The 22,146-nt window shown below is 46.3% G+C and overlaps 1 protein-coding gene across 4 annotated transcripts in view; it reads left to right on the plus strand.

The window, feature by feature from the left end:
* Positions 1–22,146, plus strand: part of LOC119173619 (tectonic-like complex member MKS1) — a 105,874-nt gene that overhangs the window by 68,196 nt on the left and 15,532 nt on the right. For 3 of the 4 annotated variants that reach the window (XM_075889783.1, XM_037424424.2, XM_075889784.1), the window contains 3 exons: positions 5,612–5,684; positions 7,621–7,725; positions 9,027–9,193. In XM_075889783.1, coding sequence (XP_075745898.1) covers positions 5,612–5,684; positions 7,621–7,725; positions 9,027–9,193 — 345 coding nt within the window. The remainder of the gene's footprint in view (positions 1–5,611; positions 5,685–7,620; positions 7,726–9,026; positions 9,194–22,146) is intronic. The other variant, XM_075889785.1, reaches the window with a different exon arrangement.

Here is a 22,146-nt window from a genome sequence, read left to right on the forward strand (position 1 = left end):
TGGTATTCTGTTGCTTTCTTTATGAAGCACTATGGTAGCAGTTGATCCCCTGTAGATTTCTTCCAGAATGTTTATATGTACTTCATCTACGCCCTGATTCCGCAGTGTCTGCATGACGGCTGATATTTCTACTGAATCAAACGCCTTCTCGTAATCTATGAAGGCTATGTATAGTGGTTGGTTACCTAATGTACGCATTGCGAAATAAAGCCACGCACGCGATAGATGTCCTGCGTTGTCTGCAATGAAAAGCATGATTGTTGTGCATGCTGGAAGCAGCAGACGCGTACTGTCGTGAAGGAACTTTCGCGGCATGCGAAAAACAAACAAGAACGACACGGCCATAGCACTAAAAGCCCGATAAGGTTAGATTCCTGTCCTCCGTACCACTGTAGCATCACCCGCTGACTTAGCTGGGAGGCAGCTAGCTTAGCTTCAACCACTGCGAAGCAACTGCTACCCTAGTTTTTTTATTATTATTCTCGCGTCGTGCTTGCACTTGCAAGTTATGAAAATATCGACTGTGCAGGTGCATAAGGACTGCTGCGTGAACGTGGCACAGCGTGAGAGGTGGCGAAATTGAGACAATCAAAATGGAATGCGAGACACAGCGTTAGAACTCTATTGATTTAAGTTCGGTGATACACGCTTGTTTTCTTTCTCTTTCGCACAACTTGTCCGGCAACCGATAGTTTTACAGGTGGATCGCGTGTCTTGGCACTGTCAGCGCTCTTGTGGCACAGAACAATAATTCGGACCTCGCTAACGCTTTCGTGTGGTCGCTTCTGTCATCGCGAAAAAGCAACGTCGAACACCGAGTGCCTTGTTCTAGCGTGCCAAGCTGACGGCACGGCGCCGAAGTTCCCCGCACCGACTGTATAACGCGTGCCGTACGTGCGGTGAAACACACTGAATCGCCTGCGCCCTCTGCCGCGCAGCGCGGCGTTGCCGTCGCTCCGCAAACTTGAACTTTGGGTTAGGTTAGGGATAAGCCGCCCTTTGAGTATTTGCGCGATGTTCGCACACATGCGAATGCGGTGGGGCTATATGGCGAACGACTCAAGGAGCCATCAGCTGTCATCGATTAAAACTTAAGTTCCTGATTAAAAAAGGAGTCTCGCGATTCGACTAAAATTTATATATCCTCCATTTGTATCGACATTCTTCATGTAAAAGTAGCTGAATACCTTTCTAGCCCAACGCTCCTCCCCCATTTCTCTCAATCGCTTCTCAAATTTCATCTTGCTGCTAGCTTCCCCGCCCCCAAATGATGTCCATCTCATGTCACCTTGTACTCCCTGATTTGGTGTATTCCCGTGAGCTCCTGAGGCAAGCCTACCTATTCCACGTTGCTTAATCTCTAATGTTGCTTGAACTTCTTATCTCATGCAGAAGACCGCTTTGCCGAACGTCAGACCTGAATCATTACCCCTTTTCATATCCCTCTCACAACATCATACCTATTGTAATTCCACAGTGCCCTATTTTTCATCACTGCTGCATTCCTGTTACCTTTAGTCGTCACGTATATATCGTGTTCCCTTAGGTACTCTGCACCATTGCTTATCCATACACCCAGATATTTGTATTTATCTGTTATCTCTAGCGTGACCTGTATTCTAAGCTTACTACCTTCATCATCATTAAAAATCACGACTGCTGATTTTTCCTTACTGAATCTGAAACCTAACCCATCTCCCTCATTACTGCAGATGTCCATCAATCTCTGCAAATCTTCCTTGTTGTCAGCCATTAGCACTGTATCATCTGCGTACATCAATGCTGGTAGTGCCTGTTCAAGGAGTTTTCCTTGTTTGACGAAAGAGAGGTTGAAGCCAAGTCCACTTACCTCTAATATGGCCTCTAGTCTTTGTAGGTACATCATGAATAACAAGGGTGACAGAGGACACCCCTGCCTAAGCCCCCGTTTTACCTCTGCGGGCTTGGATACCTGTTTTTCCCACTTTATAACTACCTTGTTACCTTTATAGATATCCTTTAGAAGATTAATGACTCCATCTTAAACAGCTAGTGTGTCCAGTATTCCCCACAAGTCCTCTTGAACCACGCTATTGAACGCTTCCTTGATATCCAAAAATGCTAGCCACAGGGAGCTGTGTTCCTTTTCTGCTATTTCGATGCACTACGTTACTGAGCACAGATTGTCTTCCAACCTCCTGTGTTTCCGAAACCCATTCTGCAGTTCCCCCAGCACCCCCTTATCCTCTATTTATGCCTGCAGTTTTTCCTTTATAATCTGCATCGCCAGCCTGTAGACCACTGATGTCACTGTTATAGGACGGTAGTTGTTTATGTCAGCTTTTTCCCCCTTTCCTTTATAAATCATGCTCATCCTGCTAAGTTTCCATCCATCGGAGACTTCACCATCGATTATTATTCTGCTCACTGCCTCTCTCAAAACCTGCTTAGACTTCGGACCTAATGTCTTTATCAGCATAATTGTAATGCCATCTGGGCCTGTTGATGTACTACTAGGATCCCTCTTCAAAGCCCTTTTCCACTCTCGTGGAGCCATTGCGCCACTTGATTCACCCTTGTCTATTGTGCTGCATAAAGCACTTCTTTGTTGAAATTGTTCTGTCCCCCTTGTTCTTATATATTCAATAGCTTCGTCCCCTTCTAGCCTAGCACCTTGAGCTGTAGTTATGAACCTCTGCTTTAGGCTCGTCTCATTTCTTAGGGAGTTTAGATGGTTCCAAAATTTCGCAGCTGCCTTTCTATCTTCTTTATGTACTTCTGCGAGCCACTGCGCTCCCTTTCTTCTAATCTTTTCATTGATCAGAACGGATGCATCCCTTCTACAGCTTAAAAAGATTTCCCATTTTCTTTCAACATCATCTGTCGGTTCACCCCGCTGCTTAGCATTTCTGTGTTCCCTAGAGGCTTCCTGATGTTTTGCTATGGCTCTCTTAACTTTCCCATCCCACCAACTCTTGTTTGGGTCTTCTTTTCTGGGGTGACTTGTCTCGTGCCTTAGCAAGCTCTAGCTCAAACAGTCTAATTAGATTCGTGTATGTCCACACTTTTTTTATTATCCTCGGTGATTACTTTCTCAATTTGTTTAGTAGCTATTTCTATTTGCCTTTCTGAATAAAAATTTTCCTGTAGTTGCTCATCTTGTCTCCTTCCCACTTTCACTGCTCCTCCAAAACTTAGTTCGACACGTTTGTGATCACTACCCAGAATTCTGGAGCCACCTTCATCTATGTGCATTCCCTTGAGCTTATCATACATCCTATGTGACATCAGTGCATAATCTATCATCGACTGCAGCCTTCCTACCTCCCATGTTATTTGCCCTTCACACTTGTCGATACTGTTGCAAATTATCAAATCATGTCTTTCACATATATACATGATCATTTTGCCTGTTAGTTCGGTATACCCATCTATATCTTCTATGTGCGCATTCATATCTCCTAGTATAGTTATCTCGCACTCTCCTCATAACTCCTCAATATCCTTTGATATACACTCTACCATTGCCAGGTTTTCCTCCCTGGCTTTTGCTCCCGTCCACAAGTACACCAAACCAAGGAGTGTCATCTGTCCTGCCGCTTTACCTTTTAGCCATAAATGTTCCTTGCACTCCTGCTTGACCCTTTGCCAGTCTGTACTTTTATGAAAGAATGCCCCAATACCACCCCCCTTTCTGCTGCCTTCTGTTCTATTACAATAGTCCCACGCGTAGTCCGCATTGTTAGGAGGTTGTTCCATGTCCCTAAGATCTGTTTCTGCAAAACCGTATACCATCGGTCTCTCCTCTCTTAGCTGTTCTTCTATCTCTTCCCACTTCAGCCTGTTCCTGACACCCTGCATGTTAATATACACTATGTCTGAATTGGCTCGGCGCTCGTGGCTACGTCTATTTATGCCCCGGACTCTACCTATCTTAGATACTGGTGCCACTTTGGAATCATATCTGTCCATACCACCTGTCAAAGAGTCTCCCTGGTTGTTTTCCTCGTTACTAGCCGTCCTGCACCCCGAAGGGCTCGCGTGCCCCCCAAAGAAGCTACTCGTCCTGCAAGTCGCCAACCCTCCTCATGACCTAGCCGCTCATCGAAGTGAACTCTGTCTCGTTGAAAACCACCCCACCTATACACATCTCTGTTTATTTCCACCACCTGAAAGCCTTTCTCTTGACTCATCCGCCATATCTCTTGGTTTGCGTTGACAACCGCTCTTTGCAGGTTGTCGTCACGCACCGGTACCTCCGGTATTATGCATATCACTACCGGTGCCTGAGGAGAAGTGGCGCGCATGTCATCGACCCCTTTCGCCAGTGTGGTCGCTAGTCCTGCCGTACCTTCATTTAAGACATCGTTTAAACCGCCTGAAATCATCACGAGGTTTCATATATCAGCTGTAGTTTTGAGTTTTGCGCTCGCTTGCCTCATGACTGCTTCCAGCTTGCGTCTTAGGAACGTCCCTATACTGCAACCCTGTTGTTACCTCTTACCCTCTATTTCATTGCTTCTGCGCACCGATTTAAGTTCGAGTCCCCAGCGATGATCACATGCTGACTTTTCAGCTGGAGCGTCCTGCACCTAGGGGTTACTTGCACCTGTGACACCAGCTGCTTTGTTCCCTCCCAGCCCCACCACTACTTCGCTGAAGCTGGGCCTTGCGACAATTGAACCGGCTGAACCTGTTTTTCCAAACTTGCTAGCTCTTTCTTCTCCGCCTTCTGGTTGCCGGTGCCCTACTGTTCTCTTCGTCGGCCGCTCCTTTGTTCACCTTGGCTAGTGCTTCCTCGGCGGACTTCAGCCTTTCTCCCATTGCCCTCGTTTTTTCTTGCACTGTCGCCAACGCAGTCTCCAGCTCGGTGATTCTCAACAGCAGTTCACTCTGGGCAACCATCGTTTTCTCTATTTTTCCCTCGACCTCACATTGCCTACACTTTGCGTCAGCCTCCTTTCCATTTGCTTCTGCACTTGGGCCTATTTTCAAACTCACTCCGCATCATGAACACTTTACAACCTTTTTACCCATGTCTTTATGACACCAATTGTCCTTATGACTTGTCTCACTCGATAATTACAGAATACAATCACGGACTTACAAAAAAGAGAAAGTCTAAGCTCTACTACAAAAATTTTGCGTGTTCAATGTACGTGCACCTTCCCCACAGGGTGGCAAGACGAACAGGTTATAGGTAGCGCCACCAATGGTGAGCTGTTGATCGAGAGCGGTGGCTCGCGCTTCCATAGAAACCCCGCCATCTGAGCAGGTCAGGAGTGCAGTAGGTCGTGTTAAAGATTCCTTCTCCTATTGTTGGAGTCTAGGCTTAGCAAGCATATGCCTAAATAAACGGTGGTAATTTCCTAATAAAAACAGAACATACCTGATATTTTGTCCCCAGCACGAGATGACACGGAGTGGTAGCTGATTTCACCCTTTATTTATTGCTGTGACGACCGAGTAGCAAGCGTGAGTTTAGATAGAAGCAGATGGTTGTGTCTGCATGCTGCCATGTTGGCTTCTAACCTCAGCTACGGCCCAACCTAAGAGGTGTACAGCCACGACCGCTTGGATGGCCCAATGCCTTACCATTGCGATGACCTCTCGTTCTGTCTCTCCGAAACAGGCGGAGGTGGCGCACTTCTCACACCCATTCGAGCTAGAATTGGAGAACACAGCGGGCAGTTCAGACCAGGAAGGTGAGTACGCGGTACCATGCTGTTGTCGGCTTTGCGACGATCTATCCTCGAAAATAACGATACGGCCTCTTTATCACAGAGGAAAACACGCATGAACTACAACAACAACAAAAGACATCACCAAATATTGATCTCGTGCGTGAGGTATCGAAGCAGACGCACATAATCAGGCTGCATAGTATGAGAAAATAACGAAAAACATGGACTTTTACGACCCAAAACAAAGGTATTATTACGAGGTACGCCGTCGTGGTGGACTCTTCATTAATTACTGTTACCTGTCGTTTTTTAGCATACACATGAATATAACTGCGTGACTGCTTTCTCATTTCGTCTTCGTGTATATACGAGGTCACAGCCGGCAAAAAATATCATGACTTCGTATCAGCAGCGCCACGCTATTGATTGGTGGCTGACACGAGTTATATAGTGAACCCGACTTCTTTCAACAGCTACGTAAATTATCCACCTCAGGCGTATTTAGACTCTCCACGCAGAATAATTCGGTTTACTTTCACCAAAATTGGTTCACGTCACGATCACGCGAGTCTCGTGGGAACGTGGAAGAGATTTGTGGTGGCCCTAAAACGTGCATGTTAGAAAATGCGCTATAAACACACAAAAATAATGTCTAGCTCTAGCTTATTAATATGGTGAGTATTTAATTCACGAACTTGTGCTCCAGTAATGAAATCACCGAGTTCCATCGAATACGAATACTCGAGAAAAATTCATTTTCACTTTTGTACAGCAGAACACCATATATGGGCTCATCTTGTCCGAGAACACGTGACGTATCAAGTTTGTATGAACGATCCACCTGCTTTTGAATTTTTAAGGGTGTTTGTGGTATTTGACATGTGTATATTGATATGTAGTGTGCATATCGAAACAGGTCATAAGATCAACGTAGAAAATTGTGCGAATGATAAACCATTTAATGGTTCTTGTTAGCGGCTCTCCTAAATGATAATCATTAAACGCTTTCATTTCCATCTAAATTTATCTCTCTCAATGGAGACTCCAAGAAGTGAGGTTATAGCCACTTTCATTAAAATATAGACCAATGAAAGGTAGCTCCTGGTAATGCATTCTCATACTGCGAATACAATCAGGAGCGTTCGATTCGCATACGACACGATGATTATTCACTCGTTCTTAATTTTATTAAAGCATGTAAGCACGTAGGCGCCTGCAGAAGTTTGGGTGTGTGGGCACAGGCGCGTGCACGAGAGGGCAGCCCCCCCTCCCTCATTATCATTTCAGGAATACGCCAAGACATGTCCCGTAGCCAGGAATATTTTTCGTAGTTTGTTTGGAGGGGGTGAGGAGGGCAATTGGTATAGGCCTTTAAGAACACGTAATTTCACTATTTATTTTTATTGAAACACGCCCTTTATTCGAACAACGGCGGGGTGGGGGGGTGGGGGAGGCTGTGGCATTCCTCACCTAGCCACGGATCTGGCCAAGAAAGATTGCGCCCCATAACTTTAATCAGCCGGACCCGTCCCCTTATTTAAGTGCAAGGTTATGCAGATTTCTGACGATAAACGCGGCCGAGGACCACTGTTTTAAACTTTGTAACCATTCCCCTTTATGTGGCATTGAGGGTAAATAAACTGAAATAAAGTAAGATGTTGCGTTCCGAGAGTAGGGCGTTCTGGGACGCACGTCATCACTTAATTAGGTTTATTTTCATTTTTGCGTCCTCTGCGAAATTCGAAGCTTGTTTCCTTTCGAACTCGACTAACGAGAGGGGGGGGGGGGGGCGTAACCTTGCGCACGTGTATGTGTGTGCGTACGTGTTTGAAGTGTGTGCGCTACATACTACCATGGGCATATTCGTACCCTGCACACATGTATACGCATAACAAACGGTGCGTTTTCGTCCATTATGATTATCGAAATTTCTTTTTCACGACTAACGGACGCGTAGGTTTTGCGGTGATCGGCCGGCTGTTCATCGAGGTGCTGTCTTTGGATTGCTGGAGCAGGCTGCGCGCCGTAGGATACGCATACTGTGACCTGCTGGCGATTCCCGGTGAGTGCACGTGATTCCCGGTGAGTGCACGTGATTTCCGGTGAGTTCCCGGTGATTCCCGGTGAGTGCACGTGATTCCCGGTGAGTTCCCGGTGATTCCCGGTGAGTGCACGTGATTCCCGGTGAGTTTCTGGTGATTCCCGGTGAGTGCACGTGATTCCCGGTGAGTGCACGTGATTCCCGGTGAGTTCCCGGTGATTCCCGGTGAGTGCACGTGATTCCCGGTGAGTTTCTGGTGATTCCCGGTGAGTTTCTGGTGATTCCCGGTGAGTGCACGTGATTACCGGTGAGTGCACGTGATTCCCGGTGAGTTCCCGGTGATTCACGGTGAGTGCACGTGATTCCCGGTGAGTTCCCGGTGATTCACGGTGAGTGCAAGCATACGCTTGCAAGCCTTCAGGGAGGGCGCTTTCCGCATATGCAGGGCAGAGTTTACTATATATGTTACGTTTAGTGTAGCATATACAGTAACTTTAATGAGGGAAGGAAAGTGTATATTTAAGTGCTCGTTTTCTTCGTTACACACAGTATTAATTAGAACTAACAGACAATTATGCCAGAGAAAGTGTAGGGGATGTTATTTACAAGTAATTTTTTACAAGTAAGGTAAATGTGAAAAAAGAAAAGTGGTCGAAAAAATAATTCGCCGCCGGCAGGATCCGAACCTGCGAAGGCACACAAGGCTAGCGTTCTTGCAGTCTTGGCAACAGGTGCTCTTTTTTCCCTAAATGAATTTAAGTTCGCATTTTATTCCTAAATGTTAGGTACTTAGGTAAGTGCGCCGATTGTGACATTAAAAGATAGCGACGACACTTGACAGTTCCTTCAGCTAACGCGAAGGAGAACACAGAGGAAATCGCCTGCTCTCATGATACACTTACTTGCTTTGACGATGTCAATCGAATGTATTGCCTCCCTCCACATCCATCCTCCTCCTTTTAGTAGCTTTCTGCACGACAGCCGGTGTTGTATTACCTCCGGTATCGTTCCACCTATAACCAAGCGACGACGCCACTTGATCATATCTCGACGACGTCATAACATACCATTATCGGCCATTATGACGTCTTTACATGACCTCGTCATTTGGTCACGTGAAGCTGGAATACCATTAATTGGACACCATTTTTATCATGCGAGGCTTTCGCGTTTAGAACGCAAGTTTTGTGCGAAATTTGAGCGAGAACAAGGCAGCGGTAAATTCGCGCTTTCGCTCTTTTTTGTGTGTGTTGAATATGAACGTCCCTGTACCTCAAGCGCACTGGTGATGGTGCCCCCGCTGTTGTACGCAACATGCGCAGGCCAGAGGGAGCTGTCCCTGCTCACGTGGCGGCCCCTGTCCCGCAGCTTGGTCTCGCGCATGCGCAGATTCTTCACGGGCGGAGACCCCCCTCTGGAAGACCTTCGCGTCTTGGGCCCGCCTCCCAGAGTTTCAGCCTCCTCCGGACAAAACGGTGACGCGCTGGAAGTGAGTACTCGCAGAGTTGGGGACATTCAGCAGCTACGGCCTAGCTCCGCAGTAGTCCGCTAGGTTAAATGAGGCAGATGATTTCCATGTTTGCGATACTTGTCACGAAAGCAAAATTGAGTTACTTCGCAAGACAGCAACATTCACAGGTGCAGGCCAGCCACCGCGCCGGCTGTCCAGGTCCATGGAACTGGCCATTTGGCCTTTCCTCCACTCGGCTTTCGGTTTTTTGGACTACACTACGGGGTCATCGTGTCCCCATAGGCGTCGGCAGAGATGTGGGAAAAGGAGTGCTTGCCCCACTCCACAGCCACGGCAGCCCTGGTATCCCTATATATACCCACTTTGGCTCTGTAGCCTTCCATTCATTGCCAAGAAAAGTTGCCCGCGACTATAGTTCTGGTTATAGTATTGCCCCCTGCGGCAGCATATACAGGGGCAGAAAGGAGCATTTACGGGGACACTAACCAAGCCACACCATCCCCCTCTACCTGCCGCGACGCAACACGGCTTCGTACCGCAGGACAAGATCATGCCAACGGCCATGTACGTTAATTGCCATTCGATAACTTGTACAGCGAGTGTCATGCCTCACAGTGATCGTATCAATTGTAGTTGGGTACACTGGGCTTAGGGATAAGTGAAGTGAAATGGAGTTCGCAAAGTGTGCTCCTTTTTTTGTTTAATACAGACCCGAAAACTGCTTCGAAAACTATATAGTTTGCCAACAGTAAAATGCTTCGTACAATTCACTGCATTAGCTCAAGTATTTCCTGTTCTACTAACCCATGATGTACATACTCAAATCTCCTCAACATCTTGCAATTTCACGTGGGTCTTACATATAGAAGCACGCATACTACCCCCCCTCCCCCTGTTCTGCCAAATATAAATAAATAAGCTCCAGCGCGGTGGTCTAGGGACTAAGGTACTCGGCTGCTGACCCGCAAGTCGCGGGATCGAATCCCGGCTGCGGCGGCTGCATTTCCGATGGAGGCGAAAATGCTGTAGGACCGTGTGCTCAGATTGAGTTGCACGTTAAATAACACCAGGTGGTCGAAATTTCCGGAGCCGTCCACTACGGCGTCTCTCATAATCATATGGAGGTTTTGGGACGTTAAAACCCACATATCAATCTATCAATCAAATAAATAAAATAACACACGCTCGCACATATATAAAGCATGGTTGAACCCCTTCGAAAAAATTTCTGCTAACGGTTCTGACATCTTTTAACGAATTTTACTCTTGGCAGGTTGGCTTACCGGTTTTTTTGGTTGGCTTAACGCATTTGTAAAGGGTCGTGGTCCCAGTCAAGCCCTTTAGAGGTTTTTTGACCATGGCCTGCAGCATCTCGAGTGTTGAAATTGATAAAGTATCGAAGTTTCAAAGTCTTTGCCTCTCCTTCTCTCTGCTGTTGCATGACCTTCACCCAGAAACGTTTACAACAACAACAACAACAACAACAACAACAACAACAACAACAACAACAACAACAACAACAACAACAACAACAACAACAACAACAACAACAACAACAACAACAACAACAACAACAATAATAATAATAATAATAATAGCAGTAATAATATAGTAATAATAATGATGATGACAATATTTTACACTTCGGGACGAAGACCTCTCCCAACTATCTTCTATGTACCCTATCATGCGCGCGCGCTGATTTTATCTTGTTCCTACAAATTTCTTGATTGAATCACCACGCAAAAAACACTTTGCCGGCTTCGACTGAGTCACAAGAATAATTCGTAAGCGCCTCTACATTTGCCTTAATTTAAAAACATTAACAAAGAAAAGATGCGCAGCGATAGTGAGCAAGGTTGAATTGCTCGTCGATCGCATCCCGCATGACTGCATGGATACGCACACGTTTTTTTTCTTTATTAATTTTTTTGCGCTTCTCGAAGGAAGGTGCGGTCGCTATATACAGACCAGACCTCATCCGCAACTCAAGCTGCGTGAATTGCTTTGATAGCGAGTGTCACGCCGTCGGAACGTGACACGACTCATTAAGCGTGAGGTCTTTTTGTTCTTCCTTCGCCTAAACCGGAACTTAATCGCACCATCAGAAGGAGTTTTTTTTAAGTGTATGCAGTGCGAGTGTTACGGTCATCATACCAGCACGCATCGATACAAAACCAAGTGCGCGCTGTACGTAAATATAGTCACGTACATTAAACCTGTCACAGTCAGGCGACCGACGTGTGCCATAACATACACACTTTATCTATTCCGTTATTTTCTGCTTCTGTTTTATAGTGCACTTTTTGAGATCCCAGTTGCGAAAGACGGCGAGGAAGCGAGTGCATTTTATCACGCCCGTGAGGGGCCAGTTTCTATGCATTCCCTCCAGGCTGCCTTGTTTCTACTTATCGCCTTATAGCGCACCATGGCAAAGGTCGTAAAACTGCTCGGCTGTCACGTTTACGCATTCATTGCGGGCCGCGTCTAATGCACAGTCAGCTTTCATCCCACGAATTACGTGCAGCATGTACATTGCTTAGGCTTTGACTCGGCACAGTCGCCTCTCGTCCATCGTGCAGGGCTTCAATATTGTCGATCAGAGTCAGAATCAGAATCAAATTTTATTGTTACTATGAAGTAAAGTCATTACAGACGGTATACAGAAGGAGGTCCCGTAGTCGGAGACTGAATGGGGACCTCCTGGGCATGATGAACATAAAAACAAATAAAACATAGCTTCGACAGGAAGGGAAAAAATAATGTCTCTACATAAGTTATAACTAGCTAGCGTGTATACCTTCCCCGTATTTTCTGCACTCGGCGACATTAGACAGTTATAGTTTAGCGTTAGCGTGATAGCGTAGGTTAAGGGAATGACGCTACCGTGCAGCAAACGTTCGTTGTAGGCAGCGTCTTATAGTTTAGTGAAATAGCGCTTACGTGGTTTACGTACCCCGAGTGGGATGGTGGTGCTACCTATTAGATGTTTAATAAGTTAAACAGTGAAAATAAAAATAAAACGAGAATGTTTGCCTATGCCACCACGCGAAGCATTGTTAGAAGTTTATTTTTGTTATAATAAAAGTAAATAAATATGAACCACGTACAAAACGCGAAAACATCTACGTTGCCGATTTGTTTACATTGATCTTGTAGTTAGGCCTAGGCGCGCTCGAAATGGGAAGCTATCTCAAAAACTACGCCAACTTATCCGTAATACTCAATCATCGAAGCTAACTGAAGGCAAGCGAAGCCACTCTGAACAGTCGTTTGCTGCGAACAAGGTGAATCTTTCAACAACTACGCCAAAATCACTTCGAAGCGGGCGTCCGAGAGCGCCGCCATGTTTACGTACACTACGTGCACCTACGCTACCTTAAATCTGAAAAATACCGTGCGTACGGTAAGCGGTACGCGTAACGTACGTATCTGCGCATGCGCACTTCGATTCCGGTATCACGGTACGCCCGGTATAACGGTAAGCCCGGTATATTATAACTCTCTATTTACTCGCGCCGTAACGTTCGAACGTAACGTGAAATGTGGTTCAGCTTTGTGGAGGTGCTAACACCCTCCTGTAAAGTTGCTTGCGCCTCATTGGCGCATGTCTCTCGCCCATAGACCACATTTCGGGTTCACAACAACCGTGCGGTAGGGGGCGTTGTGCTTACGAGCATTTGTTTGCTTACGACCCGACAGGCAAAATGATCATGGATATGTGTGAAAGGCTTGATTTGATCATTTGCAACAGTACCGAGAAGTGTGAAGGGCAAACAACATGGGAGGTAGGAAGGCTTCAGTCGACGATAGATTATGCACTGATGTCACATAGGATGTATGATAAGCTCAAGGGAATGCACATAGATGAAGGTGGCTCCAGAAGTCTGGGTAGCGATCACAAACGTATCAAGCTAAGTTTTGGAAGAGCAGTGAAAGTGGGAAGGAGACAAGATGAGCAACTACAGGAAAATTTTTATCCAGAAAGGCAAATTGAAATAGCCACTAAACAAATTGAGAAAGTAATCACGGAGGATAATAAGACAGTGTGGACATACACGAATCTAATTAGACTCTTTGAGCTAGAGCTTGCTAAGACGCGTGACAAGTCACCCCGGAAAAGAAGACCCAAACCCAAAAGTTGGTGGGATGAGGAAGTTAAGAGAGCCATAGAAAAACGTCAGGAAGCCTCTAGAGAACACAGACATGCTAAGCAGCGGGGTGAACCGACAGATGATGTTGAAAGAAAATGGGCAACCTTTCTAAGCTGTAGAAGGGATGCATACCTTCTGATCAATGAAAAGATTAGAAGGAAGGGAGCTCAGTGGCTGGCAGAAGTACATAAAAAAGATAGAAAGGCAGCTGCGAAATTTTGGAACCATCTAAACTCCCTAAGAAATGAGACGAGCCTAGAGCAGAGTTTTATAACTACAGCCCAAGGTGCTAGGCTAGAAGGGGACGAAGCTATTGAATATATAAGAACAAGGGTGACAGAAAATTTTCAACAAAGAAGTACTTTATGCACCACAATAGACAAGGACGAATCAAGTGGTGCAATGGCTCCATTTTCACAACAAGAGTGGGAAAGGGCTGAGAAAAGGGTTCCTAGTAGTACATCGACAGGCCCAGATGGCATTCCAATTAGGCTGCTAAAGACATTAGGTCCGAAGTCTAAGCAGGCTTTGAGAAAGGCAGTGAGCACAATAATAATCGATGGTGAAGTTCCCGATGGATGGAAACTTAGCAGGATGAGCATGCTCTATAAAGGAACGGGGCACAAAGCTGACATAAACAACTACCGTCCTATAACAGTGACATCAGTGGTCTACAGGCTGGCGATGCAGATTATAAAGGAAAGACTGCAGGCGTGGATAGAAGATGAGGGGGTGCTGGGGGAACTGCAGAATGGGTTTCGGAAACACAGGAGGTTGGAAGACAATCTGTTCTCACTGACGCAGTGCATCGAAATAGCAGAAAAGGAACACAGGCCCCTGTGGCTAGCATTTTTGGATATCAAGGGAGCGTACGATAGCGTGGTTCAGGAGGAATTGTGGGGAATACTGGACACACTAGGCGTGGAACATGTAGTCACTAATATTTTAAAGGGTATCTATAAAGGTAAAAAGGTGGTTATAAAGTGGGAAAAACAGGTATCCAAGCCTGCAGAGGTAAAACGGGGGCTTAGGCAGGGGTGCCCCCTGTCACCCTCATTATTCATGATGTACCTACAAGGATTAGAGGCAAAATTAGAGGGAAGTGGACTGGGCTTCAACCTCTCTTTAGTCAAACAAGGAAAACTTATTGATCAGGCACTACCAGCATTAATGTACGCAGATGATATAGTGCTAATGGCCAACAACAAGGAAGATTTGCAGAGATTGATGGACATCTGCGGTAATGAGGGAGATAGGTTAGATTTTAGATTCAGTAAGGAAAAATCAGCAGTCATGATTTTCAATGACAACGAAGGTAGTGAGCTTAGAATACAGGAGGTCACGCTAGAGATAACAGATAAATACAAATATCTGGGCGTATGGATAAGCAATGGGACCGAGTATCTGAGGGAACACGAAATATACGTGACGACTAAAGGTAACAGGAATGCAGCAGTCATGAAAAATAGGGCACTGTGGAATTACAATAGGTATGATGTTGTGAAAGGAATATGGAAAGGGGTCATGGTTCCTGGGCTGACGTTCGGCAATGCGGTCTTCTGCATGAGATCAGAAGTTCAAGCAAGACTAGAAATTAAGCAACGTGGAATAGATAGGCTTGCTTTAGGCGCTCACGGGAACACACCAAATCAGGGAGTACAAGGTGATATGGGATGGACATCATTTGAGGGCAGGGAAGCTAGCAGCAAGATAAAATTTGAGAAGCGATTGAGAGAAATGGGGGAGGAGCGTTGGGCTAGGAAGGTTTTCAGCTACTTGTACATGAAGAATGTCGATACAAAATGAAGGAAGCGAACCAGGAAGTTGACTGGTAAGTACTTAGAAAACAGCAGGTGGCCAAACCAAAAAGAACTATCGGTTAAGAAGAAAGTGAAGGAAACGGAGACTGACATGTGGAGAATGGGCATGATTAAGAAGTCCGCACTAGAGACCTATCGAACTTTTAAGCAGGAAATTGCCAAGGAAAGGATCTATGATAATACTCGGGGTAGTTCTCTACTGTTTGAGGCCAGGACGGGAGTACTGCGAACCAAGACATATCGGGCCAAATACGAAGGGGTAGACACAGTATGCAGTGCGTGTGGAGAGGAAGAAGAAACTGCCGAACACTTGATAATGTTCTGTAAAGGGCTTCACCCTATAGTTCAGGATGATGGCGCAGAGTTTTTCAAAGCACTGTGGTTTAGGGACCGGGAGGGCAAAATAAACTTTGAGCGGGTAGACTTAACTAGAAGGAGGTTATCTGATTGGTGGCTAAAGTCAAGGCACGAGTAAAAATTAAACTATTCACTGCTAAGTACGAATCCTCAAACTCACTTTTTGAGGAAAAAAAAAATGAATATAGTTTTTGGTTCATTAGGTATTACGCCTTGGTGGCGCTGGCCACCGCCCGATCTAAAGGGTACAGCCATATCCATGCATCCATCCATTTGTTATCACCATCACCACCATCATCATCATTATGGTTAGATGGATGGATGGATGGATGGATGGATATAACTGTACCCTTTAGATCGGGCGGTGGCCAGCGCCACCAAGCCATAATACTTAATGAACCAAAACCTAGACTCATTATTTTTTTCCTTTAAATAGTGAGGTTGAGGATTCGTACTTTGCAGTGAAGGGTTTAATTTTCACTCGTGCCTTGACTTTAGCCATTAATCAAATAACCTCTTTCTAGTTAATTCTACCCGCTTAAAGTCTATTTTGCCCTCCCTGTCCCTAAACCCCAGTGCTTTGAAAAACTCTGTGCCATCATCCTGAACTACAGGATGAAGCCCTTCACAAAACATTATCAAGCGTTCGGCAGTTTCTTCGTCCTCTCCACACGCACTGCATACTGTGTCTACCCCTTCGTATTCGGCCCGATATGTCCTGGTTCGCAGTACTCCCGTCCTGGCCTCAAACAGTAGAGAACTACCCCGAGTATTATCATAGATCCTTTCCTTGGCAATTTCCTGCTTAAAAGCTTGATAGATCTCTAGTGGGGACTTCTTAATCATGTCAATTCTCCACATATCGGTCTCAGCTTCCTTGCTTCCTTGCGGCTCAGCTTCCACATATCGGTCTCAGATCGGTAGCGCCGGCGGTGACGCCTGGCGGAAAGCCTTGGTCGCGGCGCGAGAGAGATAAGCTGCTCTTTGACGGGTGGCGGTTGGCGCGAATGGTTGTCTCTCGCGTGGGTGCCCGATGCGCGGCACCGCGGGTTGCGCACCGGGGGCCTTTGTGGCGAGTCAAACGTTGGCGAAGCCGTCTTGGGTGTGTGCTTGTGTTTGTTATCTTGAGTGTGTAATATTGTGCACAACTTTATGATGCCATTAGCAACACCTACACTTACTCATATAATGTCGCAAACTATACAGTATACAATACATAATTAAAAACGACTGCGTGTTTACTCTGCGCGCACGAATTTAAACACAATAGAAAAAAAAAGCCTCTTCGAAACTGCGCATGAGTGTGAACTTTGAAATCTTTGGAAAACAGGCAACAAATAGATCAGTAGAGGATATGTCTAAGTTTTTAGGCAATCAAGACGATTGATGGCGCGCTTACAAATGGTGATCTTTTTGAAACCACGAAAAAAAATTTACATGTCAACTATCCATCCAAAGTCACGTCGCGTCCAATAAAAAATGGCGACCCCTTTACCTTAATAAAGCCCGTGCTTTCTTTTCTCTCCAGGGGCGGTGCCAGAATTTTTTTTTTCTGTGGGAAGGGGAGGGGGCCTAGCCTGTGCTTTACCTTTGGAGCCAAAACTTCTCTTTCTTTTACTTTGACCGACATATTGTAGCGAAACGTCGGGGTTGTTCAAGTTAGGCGCATCGGACGACCAGGGAGACGAATAAGTGTGGGTGAAACTCCGCGGAGGCAATCGAAGAGACGTCAACACGATGATTTCGGGGAGCACTCATTGGGGGTTTATTTAGCTAACACAACTTCAATTCACAAAATGCACTGTGTCACAAAGACAAAACATAGAAAATGGTGGCATACCCCTCGGCCGGCATAGCTGGTCTCCGGTGGTGAGATCCGCTGTTGACCCCGACTCCGCTCACTTTTCAAGTTCAAACATCCTCTTTTTAACCCTTGGTCGAACAAAGAGTCTTCACAAAAACCAATCACATGTTGGGACTCGCATCATCACAACCAATACAGAAACACTTTCATAAAAGGCACTACATTTGTAAAAACCTCCTTACCAAATGGTGGTAGTGGTGGTAGTGGTTACAATGAAGAGGAAAAAGGCACCTAATTTCTGTCTGCCTTCAGGCGACACGGCGCAGTGCCTTATAGGGGTGGGGTTAAGGAGGGATAAAAAGGATAGAAGGAAAGTAGAAGCAGAAGAAGACAGCCAACGAGAGGAAAAAGAAGGAGATAGGAAAGTGGGGATCCGGTCGAAGCAGTCCAAGGGCGGGGTGCCACAATGCGAGAGCTACACGGCATCAGGAGACCGCGGAGGGCGAACCAGTCGGCGGGAGCTACGCTGAAGTCGGAGATCGCGAGGGCACAACCGTCCAGCTTGAAATCCTGCGAGCGAATCCCTTACCAAATGAAACACGCAAAGGGATAGGTTCTCCGCACGGGACACTCTCTCCCATGCCAGGCCGTGCTGCCCAACATTACTCGTGCTGCCTCCCTCGGCCGACTTCAGTCGGCGGCCGTTCTCACGCTCGAGCCCCGTCAGTTCTTTCGTTAATTGCTGCTTCCTAGAAGCGTCCTTAAGAGCGATGTGTACACCATTGGGCTCCGTGCACTTACCAGGTGTACATGCGACAGCGAGGCGCCCCGAATCATAACAACAGCGGGGGAGAATATGGTCGTTTACCGGCCGCCACTATGTCTCGGTCAGGCTAAGTGGTCGCGTCCCCATGTCATTCTCAATGACACGCGTGCCTGTTAACAATGGCTTAGACTCAGACGGTGGCGCCGGACCTGCCTCGTGCTAGACGCTTTTCCGAGTAAGCTTTCCCCTTCTAATCCCGAACGGGGGCGACCTTGTCTGCTCCGCTTGTGAGCCGTAAAAGAACATGGTTTTCCGCGAAACTTTGCTCTCGCGACACACGAAAAAAAAAAATGTTCACAAAACTTCCCGACTGCTTCCGTTGTTTAAAAGTAGCTCTTATTCAGTGACAGATAATAAACCGACCCGTTGTTGTGGCTTATGCGTTATGGAGCTCGAATCCCGAAACCGTGGTCGCGGGATCGAATTCAGGTCGCGGCGGCCGCATTTTCGATTCGGGTGCACGTTAGGGAAATCAGGTGGCCGAAATTTACGGAGCACCTTCACTACGACGTCTTTTAGAACAATATTGTTGTTTTGGGGCGCAAAACCCGAACAATCAGATAAATCAAATGTGCCCTAAACGTCCATAGCGACGCTCTGCGCCCCGTGCTGTGAAGTCAAGAACGTTCCGACTGCCCAGAGCTTCGGCGCGGCACCTATAGTACTGCAAATAAAGAAATTTTCACCACAACCACTGCATTATAAAAGGTGATCGAAGTAAAAACGGTGCCCCTTTTTTTTTATTCACAGCAATAATTGTCATCCGGCTTGTCTGCGCTTCTTTCCTTGAAAACTCGGTGCCTGCCACTTTCCTATCAAGAACGCTACGTCACGCTGATAACGAGCATGTCGTTCGTTACGTGGAACCGCAGGGCGCGCGGTGATAGTGCAAGGAAAGGAACGAAAGACAGATGACGAGTATTGTTGTGGGACAAAAATACACCCTTTTTACTCGATCATTTTTAGAGTACCCTCTAAAAATAAAATCGAGTATTTGGGGAGTGTTTCTGCTACACAACAATAATTGTCATCTGCTTCGAGTATACTCTCCTTGCTCTATCGCCACGGTTCCAGTAGTTCGCGGTCAGGAACGGCACGCGCGTAATCAGTGTGGCATAGCATTCCCGACAGGAAAGTGGCCAGCGCCGGGTTTTCACCAAGGAGGTTTAAAAAAAACTTCTGGAGTGGAAGCGCCTGCCCTATGGTGACGCCGACGGCCGCCATGTTGCTCCAGGCAAAAAACGTGCCGTCGGTCGTTTGGGCCCCCGCCGTTCGCGCCACTGAACAACAGTTGTCGCGTTTGTCCCTCGTTCTTTTGTTCTGTGCGGATTTTGTGCAGTTCTAAAGGAAGTTGACACGATTCCGGACGTTATGGTGAGCTCGTGTGTCGCCTTCGGCTGCACTAATCGTGCGAAGCAGAAGCCAGGAATCACTTTTCACGTGTAAGTACGCGGAAAAAAGCGCTTTCAATCGCTTGTCTCCTTCGGCGCGCTACCTCATTCGAGAAGCGCGGTTTCAGCTGAAAACTTACTTTCATTAGCATTTTTCAGCTGGAGAGTAGAAGTTGAATAACCTATTTTGTGCGTGTGGTACCGCAGGTTTCCGAAAGACAAGACGCTGCGTGACGCATGGCAGCGTGCTGTTCGGAGGGATGGCTGGGAGCCTAAGAATGCGGTCGTTCTCTGCTCGGAGCACTTTGAAGCCAACTGCTTTGACAGGACGGGCCAAACGACCAGACTGCGACCAGGGAGCATTTCTACCATTTTTCCTGCGTTCCCTGCGCATCTCCAGAAACCAGTGAGTACCATCACGAATGTACATTTTCGTTACAGTAAATAGGCTATAGATTTCCGAATGTGTAGGCACAGTTTCTCGTTTCCTACGTGCTGTTCAAAATCGCACCACTCTCTGACAAAGCGCACGTCACGTACACTTACTTGTCCAACTTTTTTTTTTTCACTGTGCGTGCATAAATACGGGCACGCTAAACTTCCGCACCGAAACTATAAAAAGATCCCCGAGGTAGTAATCCCGTCTCTAGTCAGTCTAAGCAGTGGGTGGGACCATTATACCCGGCTTCTGAACTTTGGAGCATAACTGATTTTTTTTTCTTGCAGGCGAAAAGAAAGCGAGAGGCCCCTAAGTGTCGGACTGCGCTGTCACCTGTCGTCAGTGCTGAGGCAGCGGTTGAAATGCCATCTGAGCCTTCTTCGCCGGCGAAGGATTGGTACCGTTCCAAGGCAGAGGAGTCTGCACAAGAGGTTCTCCAACTAAAGAAGAAAGTTAAGACACTGCAGCAATCCAAAAGAAGGCTAAACAAGCGGTGTGATGCGTCAGAAAATTTGATCAAGGAGCTAAAAGAGAGGAAACTTTTGTCAGAAAAAGGCCTTGAGGTCTTTGAAGCAACTTTCTCGCCTGAAATTCAACAGCTTCTTGTCCGAGCCCATGAAAAAACAAACAAGATGTACCCCCCAGAGCTACGTGCATTCGCACTCACTCTGCACTACTACTCTGCGGCAGCGTATGAGTATGTGCGGTCGAAATTTAACAACGCTTTGCCTTCGCAACGTACGTTGCGTGAGTGGTACAAATCTGTAAATGGCGATCCGGGTTTTACCTCTGAGGCTTTTGATTTTATTAAAAACTTAGCCAAAAGCCAGGACAAGCCCCTGATCGCAGCACTCATGATGGATGACATGGCCATCAAAAAACATGTTCAGCTTGTTGGGAAGAAAGTGGTAGGCTACATCGATCTTGGAACAGGTATCTCCGATGATAGCCTGCCCGAAGCGACAAATGTCTGCGTTTTTATGCTGGTCGGCATGAATATGCGACTAAAAATACCTCTGGGGTATTTCTTCATCGAGTCTCTTTCTGGATCTGAAAGAGCTGCACTAACACAATCAGGCTTCACCACATTTCCAAAGAAATCAACCGCAAGAACTCGCGCAGTGGGGTACGAACCCAGCTGACAAGGACTATTATATTTAAAAATCTGTAATGTACAGATGAGAACCAGCGTTGAACAAAGCGGAGCAGCTGGTATATTCTATATTTTTTGCAATTTTAGTGTGTTGTTATAGAGTTGCCTGATATAACCTGCGTTTTGGGAATCAGGCCGTTTTCGTGTGAATTGTTTCTGTTTTATTGTATGTGCTTTCGGAAATTGTATAAAGCCTTGAATGAATAAAAACTCATATACCCCTGTGTTGCTTCCACCGTGAGCCTCATTTCGAGAATTGCAAGCGAATCCGCACTTACAGCAGCTAACCGTTGTAATGCATATTCGCTAATACGTAGTCGCGTACGGCTCACGTGTAATATCGTAACTGACGGCTTTGTACAGATCTTGTTTATCTAACACGAAGAAAAAAATGCGAGTGAAATTAATTACACTGAGTGCCCCGTTTCATTCGAAAAAGCCGCCACGGAAGCGCGCTGGATATGTTGTCTGCGCTCTCTCTTGCCTGGAGCAAGATGGCCGCCAACCGGTTTCCCCGGCTTCACCCGCTTGCGTAGGCGTGAATAGGGGACCTCCACTCCAGAAGTTTTTTTTAAACCTCCTTGGTTTTCACGTAGCTGAACTACTCCCCAAATACTCCTTTTTTTTCTTATACACTCTAAAAAAAGAGCGAGTAAGAAGGGTGTCTTTTTTGTCCCACAACTATTCAAACATTTCAAAATGCAAAGCAATGCGTGTGTGCCGCACCTCACTTGCGTATCCAGATTATCATCTCAATGATACCCACCTCGAGTCTGTTTCATTTTACAAATACCTAGGTGTTCATATTTCCAGTAACCTGTCATGGAACCACCATGTGGAGCACATCATCGCCAAGGCTAACCGTTCTCTCGGGTATTTTCGCAGGAACTTCTACATGGCGCCCTCATCCCTTAAAAAACTTCTTTACACTACTTATATTCGTCCATCACTTGAATACGCATCATCCGTCTGGGATCCTGGTGGCACTACACTTACACATGAATTAGAAGCAGTCCAGAATCGTTCA

This window comes from Rhipicephalus microplus, chromosome 3 (genome assembly GCF_043290135.1).
Source record: "Rhipicephalus microplus isolate Deutch F79 chromosome 3, USDA_Rmic, whole genome shotgun sequence".
In the NCBI taxonomy this organism is placed as follows: domain Eukaryota; kingdom Metazoa; phylum Arthropoda; class Arachnida; order Ixodida; family Ixodidae; genus Rhipicephalus; species Rhipicephalus microplus.